The sequence below is a fragment of the Crassostrea angulata genome, chromosome 5 (genome assembly GCF_025612915.1).
Source record: "Crassostrea angulata isolate pt1a10 chromosome 5, ASM2561291v2, whole genome shotgun sequence".
Classification (NCBI taxonomy): domain Eukaryota; kingdom Metazoa; phylum Mollusca; class Bivalvia; order Ostreida; family Ostreidae; genus Magallana; species Magallana angulata.
In genome coordinates, this window is record NC_069115.1 from 31403559 (window position 1) to 31423472 (window position 19914).

General features: G+C 32.7%; 1 protein-coding gene and 1 pseudogene across 1 annotated transcript; one reads left to right on the top strand and one right to left on the bottom strand.

Annotated features, from left to right (window-relative positions):
* Positions 1–621: 621 nt before the first annotated feature.
* Positions 622–2958, top strand: LOC128185320 (uncharacterized). Its single transcript, XM_052854947.1, has 6 exons — positions 622–657; positions 1242–1301; positions 1531–1756; positions 1850–1969; positions 2168–2273; positions 2937–2958. Exons 2-6 carry the CDS (start codon positions 1251–1253, stop codon positions 2956–2958), a joined length of 525 nt encoding a protein of 174 aa, XP_052710907.1. The 5' UTR covers positions 622–657; positions 1242–1250.
* Positions 2959–15262: 12304 nt separating this feature from the next.
* On the bottom strand, positions 15263–17473 carry LOC128182803 (uncharacterized; annotated as a pseudogene).
* Positions 17474–19914: the final 2441 nt, after the last annotated feature.

Here is a 19914-nt window from a genome sequence, read left to right on the forward strand (position 1 = left end):
AATAAAACATATATAGAATGCATACAGTCTCTCCAAAAACAGAATTAGATAAGCTCTTGACCTCCTATTTAAAATGATGTCAAATTAAATATAGATATCGGGACTACTTTTCCCATGATTTAATATTGAATGTCTAGAAATTGTTGACTTTTCTACATAATTCTTTTAAAGCCGTTAAGTACGGGAAAAAGATTTTTTAAAGTAATTATGACGTCATAATTGGTTATAGCACCTAAAAGACACTCTGGAATCATTTACTAGTTGTGTATTTTAAAGACGTGTTGCAGGTAAAGGGACAATGCGAGCGCTCGCGAGCAACCGCTCTGTTGAAAACGCTACAGGTAAATGCACACGAGATATTCTGTGTAAAGTATCGATTTAAATGGGTCGACCAATGTCTAACTGAAAAAGTCATTATTGAGAACGATTCAAACACATGCATGTATACCTTCCGTACAGGAGTGAGAATTTAAGTTTTAAAATATTGAAATTAGTTTTAATCATTGAAAGATATATCTTAAAAAGTAACAAATGTACATAACTAGTAAATATTTTCAATTCACGGGGTGTTTATCGGAGGTCACAGGTGGTTGGTTCGCACCTGCGCAGTCAAGACGTGTCCTTCACAGGAAATGGAAGAAGATTGAATTATTATTAGTCAGTAAGAGCTTTTTATTACAAGGATTTTTCTTGTAATTATCGATTGCAATCGTAGAGTTCATTAATTAAGTATAATATCTACATGATTTTAATGAATATATTTATTAATCCATTCTTTATGAGTGCTTTAAGAAAATTTTACTTTCGATTTAATTTGATTTTCAACGTATTGTTCTAAAGTTTCTTATCAATCTAAAAGAAACAATGATCTTGAATAAGTAAACAAAAATCATAAAAATTTTAGCGACAAATAATTTTATTTTCACTGTTTGCAAAATGTACTTTCGTTTTTGTTTTTTTTAATGTATACGGGTACACACCAACGTACCATTGGTTAATTTTGATAAGTTCCATCCTTGGTGCACCTAAATGTAAATTGAAACTCTTCTTTTATCAAATGATTACCCTACTCGTATTGTAATTTTTGAAAACATTGTAACCGGCCGGTTTATTATTTTTTTTTTCATAATTCACATTCAAGACTCTCACATATATTTGTACAGAATAGTACAATGTACAGTAAGAGAAATTTTATGCATATGTCTTTAAGCTAGTAATTTATTGATATTTTGATTTTTTAGACGAGTATAATGACCTCCTGTATCCACGTAACACTGATACTACTTCCGCTTCTAGGACAGGTATTTTACTTATTACATGTATGCATAGGCTTTCTATCTTTATATTCTATTTTTAAACTTATCGATTTATATCATACATGTACATGTAAGTATCACCTAACTAAATGCCACAAGTGATTGAGAGCACCCCTACCCCAATTTCGATATTAGGTTTAAAGCTGTTCCTTAGGGGGGGGGGGTTGTGATCAAACATACATGTATATGATTTATGATTATTTTTCCACAACAGATGTGTAGAGGTAACTTTCAGTACTGCCAAGAAGCTGTCGAAAGTGTAACAAGCGTTACATCCTGTCCAACGTCTGAAGAAGAATGGAAAAGCGCCGTCAGAAGAAAGAATTGTACTGCAACCCAGCAAACGTGTTCAAAACCTGAAACGTTTTTATATCATTGTGTAATAAACGAATATGGAAATAAAACTTTGGAAGTCTGTGCACCTCAGAGACTAATGACAGGTAGTGTATTCAATAGCCTAAAACATGCATAGTTTTATTGATTTAAGCTATTACATCTAATATTTTTATATATTCTCTGCTTTTGCGTTTTAGGATTCTGCACAGAGTTTAATGTTGGTGGGGGAGTTATTCAAAGTCATGGTTTATCTCCATGCAACGAAACAGCAGTTCTTAGATGTGCTAATGTCTACTACTCTTCAGAAGCATACAAGTGTAAGAAATGCTTGGATTTAAATCACTCGTTAAACCGTGTTTAGTTTAAGTACGAACAGTTACACATGTATGTTTCATTGTACATTTATAATTGCAATGTGACGTTCTTTAATTAAATAATACGACAAGAATTCAACTCGATATCTTTATAATGCATACATTCCATATTCATGTATTGTATGATTATATACGAAATAGATCCTGATTGTTATAACAAGAAAATAATAACGAGTGCAACATCAACGATATTTACAACAACAATAACATCCCAAAATGAAACAACGACTAAAACTTTGGAGAACAGGTAGGAACTGAGTATCTTTATTATTTTATTATTGCATTTTATACATGTAATACATAATTCAATAATATTTTTCATGAGCATACATACAATATACATGTACTTGCATAATGTCCTCTTCGTTTTCTTGTTAATATTTCCTTTATATTTAGGGAATCAACTATAGAAATCGTTGCTGCGTTAGTGTGCGTAGCGGTACTTGGCGTTTGTCTTACGGTCATCATAGTGATTGCATTAAGAAGTAAGTCTAGAAAGCTCACATTATTGAGCAGTGTTGTATATAACGCACATATACCTTTGTGTGTATATGTGTGTCTATATTTTTAAAGCAACGAGATATTTGTATATTGGAGCTCCACCTCGCTTGAACTCACGACCTTCGAAACGCAATCTACTAACAGTGGTTTCGTTTGTCTTGCCGTGTGGATAGAGCGCCGGAGCTTTGATATAGTGAATTCTTTGTATATAAAGCACTAAAAATGGCTAACGACACGAACAATAGATATTGTCAAATTTTCTGGACAACCAGTCCCTTCTTCAGGACAAAAGAAATGAATTACATGGGAAAAACAAAGAAAACAAAATTTAGCGCTACTAATTAAACTACTAAGGAAACTATAACTATGTTTATTTATAGTGCTTTATACATATATGTTTTTTACTCAGGACACATTCTGAGAAGACCTGAAAACATCACTAAACACGAAGAAGAAGAAATGACTTTAATTAAAGAAATAGGTAAAGATAATAAAGGTAAACAAGTTTTTGTATCACTTCTAAATGAATTTAAACAAAATATAAAGTGTCTCGATCGATTTATATGCGAGCTATCTTATTTCATACCCAATAGAATTATACTTACACTTCTTTTATTTATATAACTCATTTATCTTTCAGGGCAGTCAAAAGAAATTAAGGTTTTGGAAAATGTTAAAGGCAAGTATTTTTTTAATTTTCCATATTGATTAAATTTTTTAATTTCTAAATTTACACAGATCTGTAAAATACATCTTACCCGAATACCAAGGCTCGGTTATGGTAACGGTGTCAATGTAGTCATTTTGACACCGTTACCATAATTGATGTTCGGTTCCGTTGTATTTTATAGTGAATAACATATGGTACATGTATATCAGTTTGAAGTAATTTATTTGAATAAACAAAAAATCAATTCTAGAGTGTTTGTTAAAATACATCTACTAGTAGGAATGAACCTTTTACTGGACAGTAGAAATTTATTAACTTTAGGTAACCAAGATAAGGTGGGCTTTTCTGATCACCTGTTGTCCGTTGTCCGACCGTCTGTAAACTTTTCACATTTTTCTCTTCTTCTCATGAACCACAGAGCCAAATTTAACCAAACTTGGTACAACGCATTCTTATGGAAAAAATACTGTAAATTGTAAAAATAAAGAACAATTTTTTTTATCAGGGAGATAAATAGTGAAAATAGGGCTCATGTCTTAAAAATCTTCTTAAAAACAATTGCACCAAAAATGCCAATATTTACACAAACGTTGGTATTCTAAATCTTTAAATTCGTGACCGCCAGACTTATACTGGGGCCCCAAGAGGGTTTCAAAGTTTAACATTAAATTACATAGGGGAAATATTTAAAGATTTTTTTTTTCTCAAAAACTACAATGATCCAATTTGTAAGAATACTCTGCAACAAAATCAAATAAAGTATATTCTAAATTGTTAAAATCGTGACCCCCTGACTATTAATGAGGCCCCAAAAGGGGTTAACAGTTCCACATAGAAATACAGAGGGGAAATATTTCAAAACTCTTTTTTCAAGAACTATAATGCTACAATTTGTGATATTACTATGCAAGCATCTTCAAATAATGCAGATTCTAATTGTTAAAATCGTGACCCCTGACTAATACTGAGGCCTCAAGAGGGGTACAAGTTAAACATAGAAGTATAATGGGAAAATATTAAAAATCATGTTTTTCATTGTTTAAAAAATGTTTTTCTTACGAACCACAGCGCTACAAGTTGTGAGATTACTATGCAAACATCTTCAAAAAATGTAAATTCTAAATAGTAGAAATCGTGACCCCCAGACCGATGCTGATGCCCTAAGAGGGGTTCAAAGTTCAACATAGAAATATAAAGGAATGGTATTTAAAACTCATTTTTTTAAGAAATACAGTGCTACCATTTTTAGGTCACCTGAGTCACTCAGGTGACCTATTGCAATTGGTCTTCGTCCGTCGTTGTGCGTCGTGTGTTAACAATTTTACATTTTTAACTTCTTCTTGAAAACTACCAAGCCAATCGTTACCATTTTTGGTGTAAAGCATCTCTATGGTAAGAAGAATCTAAATTGTGAAATTTATGGCTCTACCACCCCTGGGGTGCCACAGGTGGGGCCAAATATGCAAAAAAGCCAAATTTTCAAATATCTTCTTCTCTACTCCCACGCATGTGAGGAAAAAACTGGTTGCATGGTTATGATGTCCATGAGGTCCTCAACCAAAATTGTGAAATTTATGGCCCCTGGGTCAGAGGTTTTGGCTCTAGGGTGGGGCCAATATTGTCATATAGTAAAAATGTATTAAATCTTAGAAAATCTTCTTCTCTACTACCATATATATTTTTTAAAAACTAAATGGATGATTATGATGTTAATGAGGCCCTCTAACCAAATTGTGAAATCTACTTCTCTACTATCATAATATTATATATTTGTTAAAAACTAAATGCATGATAATGATGTCCATGAAGCCCTATATCAAAATTGTGAAATTCATGACCCCTGGGTCAGGGGTTCAGTCTCTAGGGTGGGGCCAATATGGCCATGTAGTAAACACGTATTAAATCTTAGAAAATATTCTTCTCTACTCCCATATATATTTGTTAAAAACTAAATGCATGGTTATGATGTCCATGAAGCCCTCTACCAAAATTGTGAAATTCATGACCCCTCAGTCAGGGGTTCAGGCTCTAGGGTGGGGCAAATATGGCCAAATAGTAAAAATGTATTAAATCTTAGAAAATGTTCTTCTCTACTCCCATATATATTTGTTAAAAACTAAATGCATGGTTATGATGTCCATGAGGCCCTCTACCAAAATTGTGAAATTCATGACCCCTTTGTTAGGTGATTAGGCTCTTGGGTGGGGCCAATATGGCCATATAGTAAACTGTTTTAGTCTTAAAAAATCTTCTTCTATACTCCACACATGTGGGCAAAAAACTGAATACATGGTTATGATATCCACAATCTCCTTTAACTAAATTGTGAAATTCATGGCCCCTGGGTCAGGGGTTCAGGACATGAGGGGGTGGGGGCAATATGTCAATATAGTGTTAATGCATATAATGTTTAAAAATCTTCCTCTCTATTCTCACACATCTGTATAAAAAACTGACAAATAATTATGTTTACCAGGAAGTCCTCTACTGAAATTTTAATTTTCATGTCCCCTGGGGTATGGGTTTTGACTCTAAGACAGGGCCAAAATAAATGTATAGATGTTAATGCATATAACGTTAAAAAATCATCTTCTTTACTCCCACACACTTGAAAGGAAAACTGAATTCATGATTTTGTAGATCAGATCTTTTAGTTTTTCACCAAATTATAGGTTTCCCAGTTCTTTTTCGAAATGTGGTCGTCATTACAAATTTATAATTTTTCTACTCCAGTATGAAACCTAATTAATTAGATGCATATATGAGACTCCATGACAAGTTTGTGTATGGGATATATGCTACTCAGGTGACCGTTAAGGCCAGTTGGCCTCTTGTTTAGATTACTATGCAATCATCCTCAAATAATGTAGTTTCTAAGTCGTAAAAAGTGTATTATGTGACCCCTTGACTAATACTGGAGTCCAAAGAGGGGTTTAAAGTATGACAAGAAATGCTCCAATTTGTGAGATTAGTATGCAATCATCCTCAAATAATGTTTATTTTTTTTTATTATGAGCTCCGGACTTAATTGCGATTAAAGAGGGGTTTAAAGTTTAACATTGAAATATATAGGGAAAAGGGTCAAAAATCTTCTCTTCAAAAACTTCAAAGCTACAGTTTGTAAGATAACTATGCAAGCATCCTCAAATAATGTATATTCTAAATTGTATTTACCTTGACCACAGGTTGCCACCCGAGATGTTGACCTTTGCTTAATATTACTAACACTTCCGGTTTGGTTGGATTATGCTTAGAGCTTTTATTCTGTTTTAAGTTGACGATGAAAATAATATAACGGTTATAAAATAGATAAACAAAATAAAGTTTCCTTCGAATTGCTTAATATTTAAACCAATATTCAGAAACAGAAAAACAAAATAAAGTGAGTGTGATCTGTTGTAGAAAAAACTGCAGACACCAATATTCCAACGGTTCTTGTGTGTTTGCAGATATCATTTTGGCCATGTTAAGTGGTTTTCCTTTTCAATTACAAAAAAGCGAGAATCATATTAAGCACGCGCAGAAAAATATTAATTTCATGTTTTGACGTTTCGTCACGGGTAAATGATTTCAATCGGTTTTGTTTGTTTTGACATGTATCTGTGCTATCAATGAGAACACATATCAGTTACGAAATGTTGAAAATTGTCACATAATTTCCTTTCCTAATTTAAAAAAAATCTATTTATTAAGGTGAACACTTAAAAGTTTTGTTGAGTGTACAGGAAATTGTTTTAAAATCTTCCTCTCGAAAACTACAATGCTTCAGTTTGTAAAATTACTATGCAAGCATCTTCATATGTTGTAGATTCTAAGTTGTGAAAGAAAGGAACGCCTGACTATTACTTAGGCCTTAAGAGGGGTTCAAAGTTTAAAGGTCATATGAAACGAGATCCTGACCATATAAAGTTATATACGGGAATGAGTTCATAAGTGCCTACTTAATAATACTAACATTGTTCTTTGGGTATTTTATGTAAAATATCAGCGCCACAGTCTTTCAAAATGTCTCAATCCGGAAAAGGAACATCGATCTACGCCGCTTACCTTCCTTACATACGTCAGTTAGACCTAATTACCTTATTAGGCTTTGTAGTGAATACAAATATCAATGTCATTTTGCAATAGATTAAAAGAAAAAATACTATTTTATATAAAAACTTATATAATTATACAATAGTTAACAACGGCAGAATATTTTCTTTCAAGTTATTACCGGTAAAGCGTATGCATTTATATATACCGTATATCAGGTTTTTTCCGCGAATCGGAGCCTAAAACGGTATATATAATTTAGGCGAATCAAATTTTCACTATTTCAAAGTCGCATGGTAAATATTATTCACGATTGTTTATACCTGTGAGGTAAGAGGGGAAAAGTATCTAAATTGTCGCCATTTGTAATAGAAAATTCGGACAATGAAACCATTTATGTGAAATAATTACTGGTAACTATTTTCAGAGACGCAAACAGTCATAAATAAATAAATCAGGTACAATTACATATACCAGTAGCTCGGGTATAATGAGATATCGGTTTACGCAAGGAAAGCGACCGTTTAAATTACCTAGTCAATAGATTATTAAATAAACAACGAGGCGTAAAAATCTATTATCTGGTGCTTTTCCTCCGATCCCGCAATTTGTACCTCTAACAAAACTAAAAGCGGAAATTTGATACACGCGGAAAAAACCCGATATATATATATATATATATATATATATATATATATATATATATATATATATATATATATATATATATATATAATTTCATAAAATTTTTCCCAAGAATTTTATACTACAGCATACAATTTCCTATATAATCTTAATGAAAATACACTTGAATTGCTGATATTAAATTTGTGGCATAAGTATATATATTTCTAAAATTTAAATCATTTTAAATATGAGAATGAATATTAATGATTTGATTTGGTAAATCACCAGGCCGTCGAAAATTTGAAAAATGATTATCATTTTTCGAAGAACGTGTCGTCTGACCTTAAAACTGGATATCTATAACGCTGAGTAAAAGTCAAACTAATATTAAATCCGGATTGTAACATAAGATATTCTGACTAATTTAATGAAAAATGACAATAACAAACCGTCAGCCATCTCAAAAATCCAGAAAACAAAATACAAATTCAAAGCAGAGCGGACCTAAAAAAAAAATAAACGTAGGATTAGGTGCTTAGGAGGAGTGAGCATCCTCTGCTGACCGGCCACACCCGCCGTGCGCTCTTAGTCGTAATCAAGGAAAAAGCGGAGAAGTCCGTAGACAATTAAGTTAAGAAATAAATGTTAGTATGGACTAGAATGATAGATAAAACTTTATTTTTATTTTTATGTTAATTGATATACATGTAGCACTGAATATAATAAACAAATAAATGTAATTTATAGTTTATTTTAAAATAGAATTATTTTTTCTGCTTAACACATTCGAACCTTATTTCTGACCAACAGAAAGTAAATAAAACAGTCAGTGAATGTTAAATACATGTATGTACATAAGAGCCACTTAAAAAAGTGAAGGAATATCCACTAGGACTGCGGCTGAGTGGCCTATCCTGCCATTTAGTTACATTTAAAGAATAAGAATCATGTAATCATTTAGTTGGAAATGAATATTGATTAGTTTTCTCACTCTATGACAATTTTTTTTACCATTTTTAGTAGAAACAAAACCAACAGTAACAAATGTCTTTGAAGCAGCAACAGGAGCGGATAAATACAGTATGTTTTCTAAACCATCTTTAAATTGCGTACATGAGAATTTGAAATTGCTTATTTCATATCGTTAATGTGATTTAAGGTTTAAACCATGTTCTTAGAAGAACCATTGTATTCTAATACAACTCCTTAAAATTCATGTAATTGCTAATAAACTAATGTCAGTAATAAAATTGTATGTGCCCTATGATGATAATAATAATATTATTATCAACACATTAAAGATGAACCAATTCTGCAGGAAAAATGCCAATATAGTTCTTAGGCCCACAATTGTAGGTTGATATACAGATGTTTATCATGCACTGCATACTTTGAAATATTTTCCTTATAGATACATTTGCATAAAAATACGATCTTAATAGTTTAAAACTGATATGACATGTTGTATGGCTACAGAAGCATATGCCATCACAACAAATTTCATCCTCTTTTTCACTGAGAATGCGGACATATATTTAAAAATTCTTCGCTCATTGTTTTGTTTTCATTGTTTCATCTAACTAACTTCATTGTTATTGTTGTTTTTGTAGTAATTGCATCAATTAAAACTGACGACGATTATGCCGAGGAAAACAAAGGCAAGCAATTCTTCGTTTACTCTTTATCCCTTGGAAGCAAAACATAATTGGTTCCAAGTTTGTAATTTTTCGATTGTAATGGACTTATTTTGTTAATTTCTTCCTTATGACATTTACTTGCATGCACAACGGTTGTTTGATATGTAAATGTGTATTGTTCAATATTTGAAAGCGTTGAACTCAAATAGTGAAATAAACTTTACATCCTATCAATGAATTCTCCTCGGTTTGAAATATACTATATGGTTTCATTAATATTCGTTGATATCAATTTTCGTGGACTCAAAAAAAATCACAGTTTCAAGGAAACGTAAATTTTATTTCAATGATTCTATCAATACAATATGTTAGTATATAAATAGTGCCCGTTTAGGAGGGTAAGAGTTGAAATTGACACCCCGAGAAAACTATTGTCAACCGACGCAAAGCAGAGGTTGACAATGGTTTTCGAGGGATGTCAATTTCAACTCCTACCCTCCTAAACGGGCACTATTTATTTTATTATACTGAATGTCTTAATTTTAAAGAAAACTTTACTCCTTTTATATATGAATGACGTGAATTCTTTGGCGAACCGTACGCGCATAGTTTACGCGCATGTAGCAATTTGTTGTGTTACCCGTTGCTAAGTGTGTTGCTAACGCTGAGGGTAATAGAACGGATTATCAACTGCGTCTAAACCAATCAGATTTCAGTATTTAACATGAAAGTATAATAATAGAAATTGCACTTCAATGAACATTAAATTTTGTGGATCAATTTAACAATTCAATTCACAAAAATTAGTATTTAACGAATATTTATGAAGTCAAAGTAATATCAATCTTTCATCATATGTTAAAAATGCATCACAGTACGCTGATTTAGAAAGAGATCTGAGACACTGACTGATAGCTAAACTATGGGTTTATTGAAATTTGCATTGGCGACCAGATACGGACTTTTTAAAGCCCACCTAAGCCAAAGGATCGCTCGTTGTCTCTCTGTCGGCGGCGTCGTAGTTGGCGAAAACTTTTACATTTTCATTTTCTCAAAACTACTTATTTCAACCAAACTTTGTACAAAGCAGTATTGAGTGATGAGCATTCAAGTGTGTTGAAATAAAGGGCAACACACTCTTGTTAAAAAAGGCAGAAATTTTGAATTATTGATTTTTTTCTCACAAATCTTTTTCTCTTAAGTAAGTTTCAATCAAATAAGCTCAAACTTAGGTGAAAGCATCCTCAGGTAGTGTAGATTCAGGTTTATTTAAACCATGATTCCCAGGAGTAGTAAAGAGCAACAATGGGAGGGTTACATGTAACAGGGGAAAAAAACCCTTAACAATCTTATTTCTATATCTGATCCAGTGCTTCGTTACCTGTAATTTTATTTGCAAATTCTATTGAATTTGCGAAATTTTTTTAGCATTTGCTTAACGGTTTGTAGTTGTACCCGTTTTGTATTCATTTGTTAGTATATAAGTTGTCTAACTGGCAGAAATCTTTCGTACTTTCAAAATACACACTTGGAAAACCATTTGTAAACATCTGTAGAGAAACCCGAACTTCTTAACAACTAATTATAGATATGGATTTTTAGCATGTGTTGGACTCGAAATGACAGGGAAAAAATCTATTTTAGTGGAAAAAATCAATTTTTTAAATTGTACTACTATTCATAAAAATCCACTGCAGTATTTAAACTCCGGACCTGTAGGTTAATAGATTGAACTGCGCTTATTGCGCCACAGAGATAGACGGCAAATGTTAACGATATAAACTGTTTCACAATGCGTTCAAAACGCGATGTTGTGACGTACTGTCATAACAAGCAGAAGTCAATGGGTGTCGAGGATCCTTAAAATGAAATGCCCAAGCAATATCATTATGGCAACAGCTAAGGCAATATCACAAATCGTGTATTTGCGATCGCTTTCAATTATATACCTGACCTTTGAGAGACATTTGCCTTGCCTGATTCAGTCATAGGTTGGTCAAATTTTGCTGCATTTTTAATTTTACGTTCTGTGCCAGTAAGAATGCTTTTCTCCAGTAAGAATGTTTTTCTCCATTTACAAACTGTGTCATCATTTACATGTACCTTGTCAGATTAAAACCTTTCTTCCCACCTGCATTACCGAATGACCGAGTTTTTTTGGAACTAAAGGCCCGTGTTAATACCGTTCAAAAGGTAATAAAATAGCTAGTCAAGAGTATCACCATCCACGAAATCATGCAAAGCGTTATTGGGCTGTGCTACAATACACAATACATATCGAACAACCCTTGTATGTGCTTAAATGAATGTTATATAAATGATTTGTTATATGGCTATATCATACGCTTTGTATTGCAAACTCACTGACTTTCTAAAAATATGATAAAAAAAAAAGATAAAAAAATTATAGTATAAAAAAAACAACACTCAAGAACATCGAATCTATAAAAGAAACAATCATATATTGTGTAGGACACAATTTGCTATTATGCAAAGGTGGAAAATGCAATAAGAGGGCCATATCTTTATGTACCATTTATTCAGTGTTTTATTGTTTTGTAGACGAAAGTAAAAGATATTTGAAATATTATCAGAAAATGGACAAGTACTATGTGGAAACAAATATGTACAAGGAGGCAAAGAAAATGTTTGTTACAAACGGTATCGTCATATTTAAAGGACCGCCTGGATGTGGGAAAACAATGGCTGCTGTTCATTTGATTGGTGAAAATCTGCATGATTGTACTTTTAGAAAAATACGTTCTTTGGACGAATTGACATATATAGAGAAAGATGAAAAGTCCGTAGTATTTATTGATAACATTTTCTTTCAAAGAACTTTGGATTTGAATCTTGAGAATTGGTGGGAAAGATTAGAACAGATTTATAACAGATATTTTCGGGGAAATGTCAGAGAACTTGGGTCAGACCGGCTTCGCATTTTGATCACTGCTCGACCGGATGTAATAGAGAGAGCGTGTTCATATATGGAGAAAGTGACACCTATTCTAAACGAAAATTTATTTGTAGATGCAAGTATTCTTACCGACAAAGAAAAAGACGAAATATTGGGTAGGCAAATTGAATTTGCAAAAGGAGAAAAAAGGTACCAAGACCCAAAATTAAGTACCAATTTTAAAAGAATAATTAAGAAATCGGATGGACCCATTGGATTCCCACTATGTGCACATTTATACGTTTGTGGTAAAGAATACCAGAAATCGGGTGCTGAATTCTTTTCACGTCCTGTTGAATATTTAAAATTTCAAATAAAAGATGAAATTAAAAGCGACAAAAGTAATAGAGTAAAATCACTCTTTTTTTGTCTGTTTTTTAATGAGTGGCATACAAAAATGGAACATTTTGAATCATTTCAAATACAAAATGAAACTCATTGTAGACAGTGTTTAGACAAGGTTTCTAGAAATATACTTCCATCTTTTGAACCATTCGATTTTAAAGAATTGGAAAGTGAGGCACAAAGACTCTCGGGAGCGTTTTTTAAAAAAGTTGGTGAACACACTTACAAATTTGTTCATGATAGCGTTTATGAAGCAGTGGGAGCCTATTTATGTGAAACGTATGTTCTTGAATCTGCGAAGTATTTTCCACTTGATATAATTCAGCACCAAAATTATGAATCGTTATCAGAGAGTGAAATGCTAACGTTTGCTGCACGTTTACTGTATGAAACACTTGATCAGCAGTTGTCGCATGTATTTTCGTGCAAACTTTTCCAAAACAGACACTTTGCGGATTGTTTTTGTACAGAACTTCAGAAAAAAGACCAAAAAACAATTAATAGCATCTTCAGTGTCGCAAACGAAAGTTCTATTGTAAAACTTCCATGCTTGTTTTGGACATGTCGTTACAACCTTACCTATTTAACAGAACTGTTGTACACAATTGTTAAAACAAGACAAATTACTCTGAAATACCAACTTTATGTTTTACTTTATGGTGTTTGTGTTGCTAGAAGAGAGAGTTTGTTAAATACGATAAATGGAATGCTTTGCGATAACTTTGAAATGATAAAAAAACGAGTTCTGGAATTTAAAGATAGTGAAGGAAATACTATTTTACATCTTCTGATGATATCAGCTTTTTCTGATGAGTTTGCTGCTTTTGCTATGGAACATATTATAAATGACGGTATGCATGTTCATTCAAAAAACAAGCTAAGAATTACTCCATTAATGTTTGCTGTTGAGCAAATATTACCAAGGACAAAAGTAATAAAAATTATAATGAAGTTTTCCGAACAGCGTGTGAAAAGAGATGCCAAAGGTTCAACTATCTTACACCATTGCCTTTGTTCCGATAATACTGATAAAACCTGTGCAGAATATCTCAAAAGTATTCTGGAAAAAAGTGCCGTTGATGCTTTGCTGAAGAAAGATGATGTTAACGGAGACACGCCTTTGAGCATTGCTGCAAATTGTTCAAAACGTAGCAGAATACAGAGTATTTTGATACTTCTTGAGAGTAATGTGGATATATTAAATACACTTAATGAAGATGGATATTCACCATTACACCTTGCTGTGGTATGTTTTAAAGACACAGAAACAAGTTCTCTGGTTGAACTAGAGTGTTGCATTAGGGTCATAATTTTAATATTGTTTGGCGCTATTCCGGAAATTGAATCAGATGACAAACACAAAGCAGTTGATGAGTGTAAATACGATCTTGTAAAAAGCATACTGCAAAATCCAAAAGACAAAACAAATATGGAAAAAACCTTAGAAACTATTTTAGAAAAATTAAGCTGGAAACATAATAATGAAATACCTGAGAAGGAATTGATTCAATCCGAGAAAATGAACACAGGAATAAGAAAGTGTATTACAATTGCTGTACAACATTTAGAGAATGTTCGTCTTGACCATCTGTTATGACACTGTTCAGTCGTAATTGCTTCACAGACAACTATAATTACACACAAGCAGTTGTATATAATGATTATTTCTAGAATTTGTATATGATGCCATTAAGAAAATCGATAATTGGATTATATTTAAACATCGCTTTTTGCCATTATATATATATATATATATATATATATATATATATATATATATATATATATATATATATGTGTGTGTGTGTGTGTGTGTGTGTGTGTGTGTGTGTGTGTGTGTGTGTGTGTGTGTGTGTGTGTGTGTGTGTGTGTGTGTGTGTGACCAGCCATGACATTTTGAGTCCAAATGAGGAACTTTTCAAAAATGAGATTTTTGCTTATTCTTACACCTTATATGTCCAAATTAATATCATGAAATTTTACTCTCACATACAAGCTAGTTTTTGAGATATGACGTCACAAAGATTGCTGAAGTATCTAGGGATTTGTGCTTATTGTGCATTTTTGTATATAATTTCTGCATCTGTTTCATTACATGTAACGCATATAAAGTTACATGTAAAACACATTTTAAAATGCATTCTTTGTTGTTTGGCAGTCTTTAAGTTAGTTATATCATGCATTTACCCATCTAAACCAGTTGTACCCAGATAAATTCAGTATAGTATGCAGTATCTTATGTTGTTAGCATTCTATGAAACAACTGGTCATAGTAAAATGAATATCATTGGGAAAAAAATCAGGTTTTAAAAATTCCAGGTTTTTACTTAAACCTCTTTTAAAAATATATCAAGAAATAAAACTTTGTAAAAATTATATATCATATTTTAATCAATCAATCAATTAATTAAACAATCATTCATCCATCCATCCTTCCAATCAATAATCCAATCATCAATCAATATTGTAAAAATATGAAAAGAAGTTAAACAAAAACAATATTTAAGTGAAATTGAAATATCATCACAATTTACATGGATATACATGTAGCTTAAGTTATGTTCTACACGATGTTTTGTTGTGTCCAGTCAGTTTACATTTGCTGCATTTCCTGGCCAGTGACGGTGAGTCTATCTTGATGAGGGGTTTCTGCACTGTTGGCTTTGGACAGCTTTCCTTGTTGACACAATAGGGAGCAACCTCATTGAATAGGTACCACTGTCTGTGTGCATCAAGCCCTGATGGAGGAATCACTAATGGGAGAACAGTAGGTCAACTGCTGCACCAGCTTTGAGGATGTTGACTTCCACTTCCTGACTTGTTGCATACTTCTTACAAACACAATACCAGGATGATCGTTGTCCATTCTGAATCATTCAAAGCATTTCTACAATTACCCACAAATTAGGTGATAGAAAAAAACCCACATTGGATACAAATGATAAAATGATATATATTATGTTTAACTTTAGATCAATCAATTAATTAAAATTACCTAAATTGATGATATGATTTCAAACTGGATATTGGTTTAAAGATCCTCTTGAAGAAGGTTGCCCAGTCATAAAAGAAGAGAGGAGCAACAGGATCATCAACCGACTGCGGGACATTGTGGCCATTCCTGGAGGATTTCCAAACGCTGACAGCAATTTCCGCTAAGGTTTCAAAATTTGAGTGGCTCCATTTGACTTTCCATAACCAAAAATGCCAATCTGGGTTAAACTTGGTGTGGCAAGATTCCATCATAGAAAATTTCACTGACTCATGGAGACCTGTCATCACATACCATATCTATTGCAAAAAATATCATAAGCATGCAAAATCATTCTAGGTAAAGAGAACACTTAATGCATTATTACAAACTACAAACTGTAAATTTTCTTTCCAAGTTAAAGGTTTCTGATCTATTCATTTGACCCTTACCATTGAAATGGGGGGGGGGGGGGGGGGGCTTATAATGTTTTATTGACATTATCAAATACAGTACACATATATTAAATGGGAACTTAAACTGAACTTATATTTGAAATAAAACTTAACTAGTGTAAGTTTTTTTTATTTACATTTTTGTATGAGATATTTACACGATGACTGTGTTATTCTTGTTTTGCCCACTGCAATTATCCATGTGAAGCTTCACATCTGTTTCACCAAGACCATGGTACATGAAATGGTGATGTAGCATACTGGTCATAGTGTTTGCGCCTTTTTTTGAGTGTTGAGCTTCATCCACAAGATAAAATATCTGGGTGCCTAAAAGTATAAACATAACATTCAGTTTATAAAAAAATAAAAGTAATTATTTCACTATGTAATTTGCAATAATTCAAATCACAAAAGTAGACCTCGGCAGATATCTTTTATCTCATAATACATATCTATGTATTCTCATAGTGTGTATTTCTAAAGATTATTGATAAGAATCTTAGTCATGTACCTGATCCCTCACAGCAGATGCCAAAGCATTGACATTTCCTATGTGTTTTAATAAACAATTGCCCAATTCGTTGTGCATAGTGAGGATAATGCTCTTGTTGTGCATAGGCAAAGCTATAATGAAACTCAGACTGCAATGTGCAGGGTGGCTGGCCTAAGAAAAAGAAACAAAATATCAAAACTTAGTTTTCTGCAGCACTAAACTCATTAGGCCATGTTTCAATAGCAAATATAAAAAAATTGAGTTAATTTATTTGTAGAGTTTAAATAAACATATTACACTTCAACACTAATCATTGTAATTAGCTTATATTTTACAATATATACATAGTGATATTGACTAATTCTTAATTCATGTATATATCATGTATATATTTTACAAATATGATTTAGGGATTTCACACATACATTTCATCATGCATGATCCTACTTTAGAATGAATATGCAATACCTCTTATTTTCTGCTCTGGAGCGAGTTGGGCAAATGTTGATTTGGCCTCAGCACACTGATCCCTGTAATGGTCCCTCTGTTCTTTGACATGTCAAGCGTGCTCTTGATATTTTGATAAAATATCCTCTTTTTCCTCTTCGTTCAAATTGCCGCTGCATGAAAGAGTTGACGAAAAGGACTGGCAAGTGTGACATAGGTCTGTGGCAGGCTTCATGATCAAAATATGGGGGCTCTGCTCAAGCCATACTGTTTTGAATTGAGATAAACATCATATCTTTTTCAATGACATCTCATCAGCAAGTGTCAAATATTCCTGGTGAACTTCTGCTTTGGCTTTCTCAGAGGGCAGTAAAATAGTTTTCTCATTTCTGAAATTTGGTTGCCTGCCAGGTAGGGGAAGTCCATAACTAATAAGAAACTGTTTGACTCTTTTCACATCCTCCATTGTTAAGGCATGTTTAGAGGATTTACCTTTGTTGCCATGAATTCTAGCACTAAAACCATCTTGATCAAGGGATCTAGCAATGGAATCAATTGTTTTCCTACTTATCCAATGGGCGAAAGCAAATGTCTCTCTACACACCTGGATTCCACTAAAATGATAAACTTGTCTCGCCCTTTCCCTTTCCTTTGTCTTGTATTTCTTGGCAGATGTTTCTGAGGAATTATTCATATGATGGAAGAGCTGCATCTTTATTAACATATCTAGTTCTGATTTGTCTCTCTCTTAACACATATTTCTGTAATCATTGAGCACATTTCTGTCAACAACGGAGCTACATGGCTTACCATAGAGTCTACTGCATCCACACGTGTTTCCATAGAAACACACTGTGCCTCTCTTTTGTCATAATCAGAAATTTCAAAGTCATTATCATCGTTGTTTATCAGATCATTACACACATCTTAACTATCACAGTCACTTTCATCTGAAACACTAGTTACAGGTGAGCACTTAGCGCCGACATTTCTTATCAAGCTAAAAAGTAGAAGATTTCTTCGTATGATTACATTTCATTCAATTGCCTTTAAGAATAAATAAAAAAATATATATATATATATATATATATATATATATATATATATATATATATATATATATAAAATTTCCAATTTTTTCCCTTTCCCAACTGGACTGTTAAATGCTCTAGTTTGATATTTTCTTCATCTCCCAAGCACTTGATGTCGCAAGCCTATTCAGTATGTAAACAAGAGGTCGACGCAAAAGCATGGTCCGAAGGCATGATGGTTATGGGCTAACGTATTTGAAGATGACGAAGAGGAAAAGACAGAAACCTTTTTTTCAGTCCTCAACAGAGTGATACTGACATTATATTCTACTTGTAGTTATTTTCTGATCAGGTATAAAAATGATAGTCAATATTTTCGAATTCATTGTTATTTTTAACATTCAAATTAATTATTCTTAATCATTATTCTGGTCCCTGCTGATAAGCAAGTAGCAACACTGTCTTTGTTTATAAGGCACATTGCATCAATTGCATTTTCAAATAACTAGATTTTAATTCTACACATAGTAATCCTAATCTGTCTTGGATGTTTGTAATATCCGAAATAAACAAAACAAATTTGGTATACCTTATTTTTACTGGATTCCAAAGCTTCAAAAAAGCCCTTACAAACAGAGATATATACCAGGTTCCAGTAATTGTTGCACCAAACCTCTCTCTTAACTCCTTATCAAAATTCTTAAAGTAGTGAAGGAGAAACTTCAAGAGTACTGTACAACTTTAACTCTAGAAGCGGTGTGAATCAGATGTGGATACTAAAAAACTTAATTGGAAACTTTGAGGTCACAAAATCTTACCAAAATCAAAAACATCAAAACGTACGATTTTCCAACGCTTTATACAACCATTCCCTATGACAAATTAAAATCTGGGCTTTCTGATATCATCGACAGTTGTTTCTTCAATAAAAATGGAAGTCGTAAAAATACTTACCTTGTCGTTCGAAAATAAAAAAAACTTTTTTGTTAAAAACCATTCTGATTACACACAAAAGTACTCTGAAGTTGACATTAAAAATATGCTTGAGTTTCTGATAGGAAACATCTATGTAGTTTTTGGAAATCAATTCTTCCAACAGTCTGTTGGAATTCACATCGGTACTTATTGTGCCCCATTGCTCGCAGAACTAATGTTTGTTTTCTTATAAAGCAGATTTTTTTTTTTTCAAAAACGTGTACGTGAAAAAAATAAATCACTCGCTGTGGCCTTCAACCCAACATTCAGGTATATCGACGACGTATTATCAATTAAGAACTGTTATTTCCATACTAACGTCGACTCGATATATCCCAGTGAACTTGAAATAAAATATACCACAGAGTCTGCGTCATCTGTCTCATATTTGGATATTTTACTGGAAATGGACATTGATGGTAACCTAACAACAAAAGTTTATGATAAACGCGATGACTTCAATTTTTCTATAGTCAACTTTCCTTACTTATATATCAATATACCTTCATCAATTGCATATGGTGTTTTTGTATCTCGGTTAATTCGATACACAAGGGCATGGTCTTCGTATGAAGAATTTCTAAGGCGAGAAAAACTGACAAACAAGTTGATAAAACAGGACTATCAACACTCTTGTTTGAAGTAATCTTTTCGTAAGTTCTATGGTCGATACGAAGACTTTGTCAGGAAATATAATCTTCCACTGGGTGGGTTGCATGCTGACAGACATTTTTCATAGCAATTG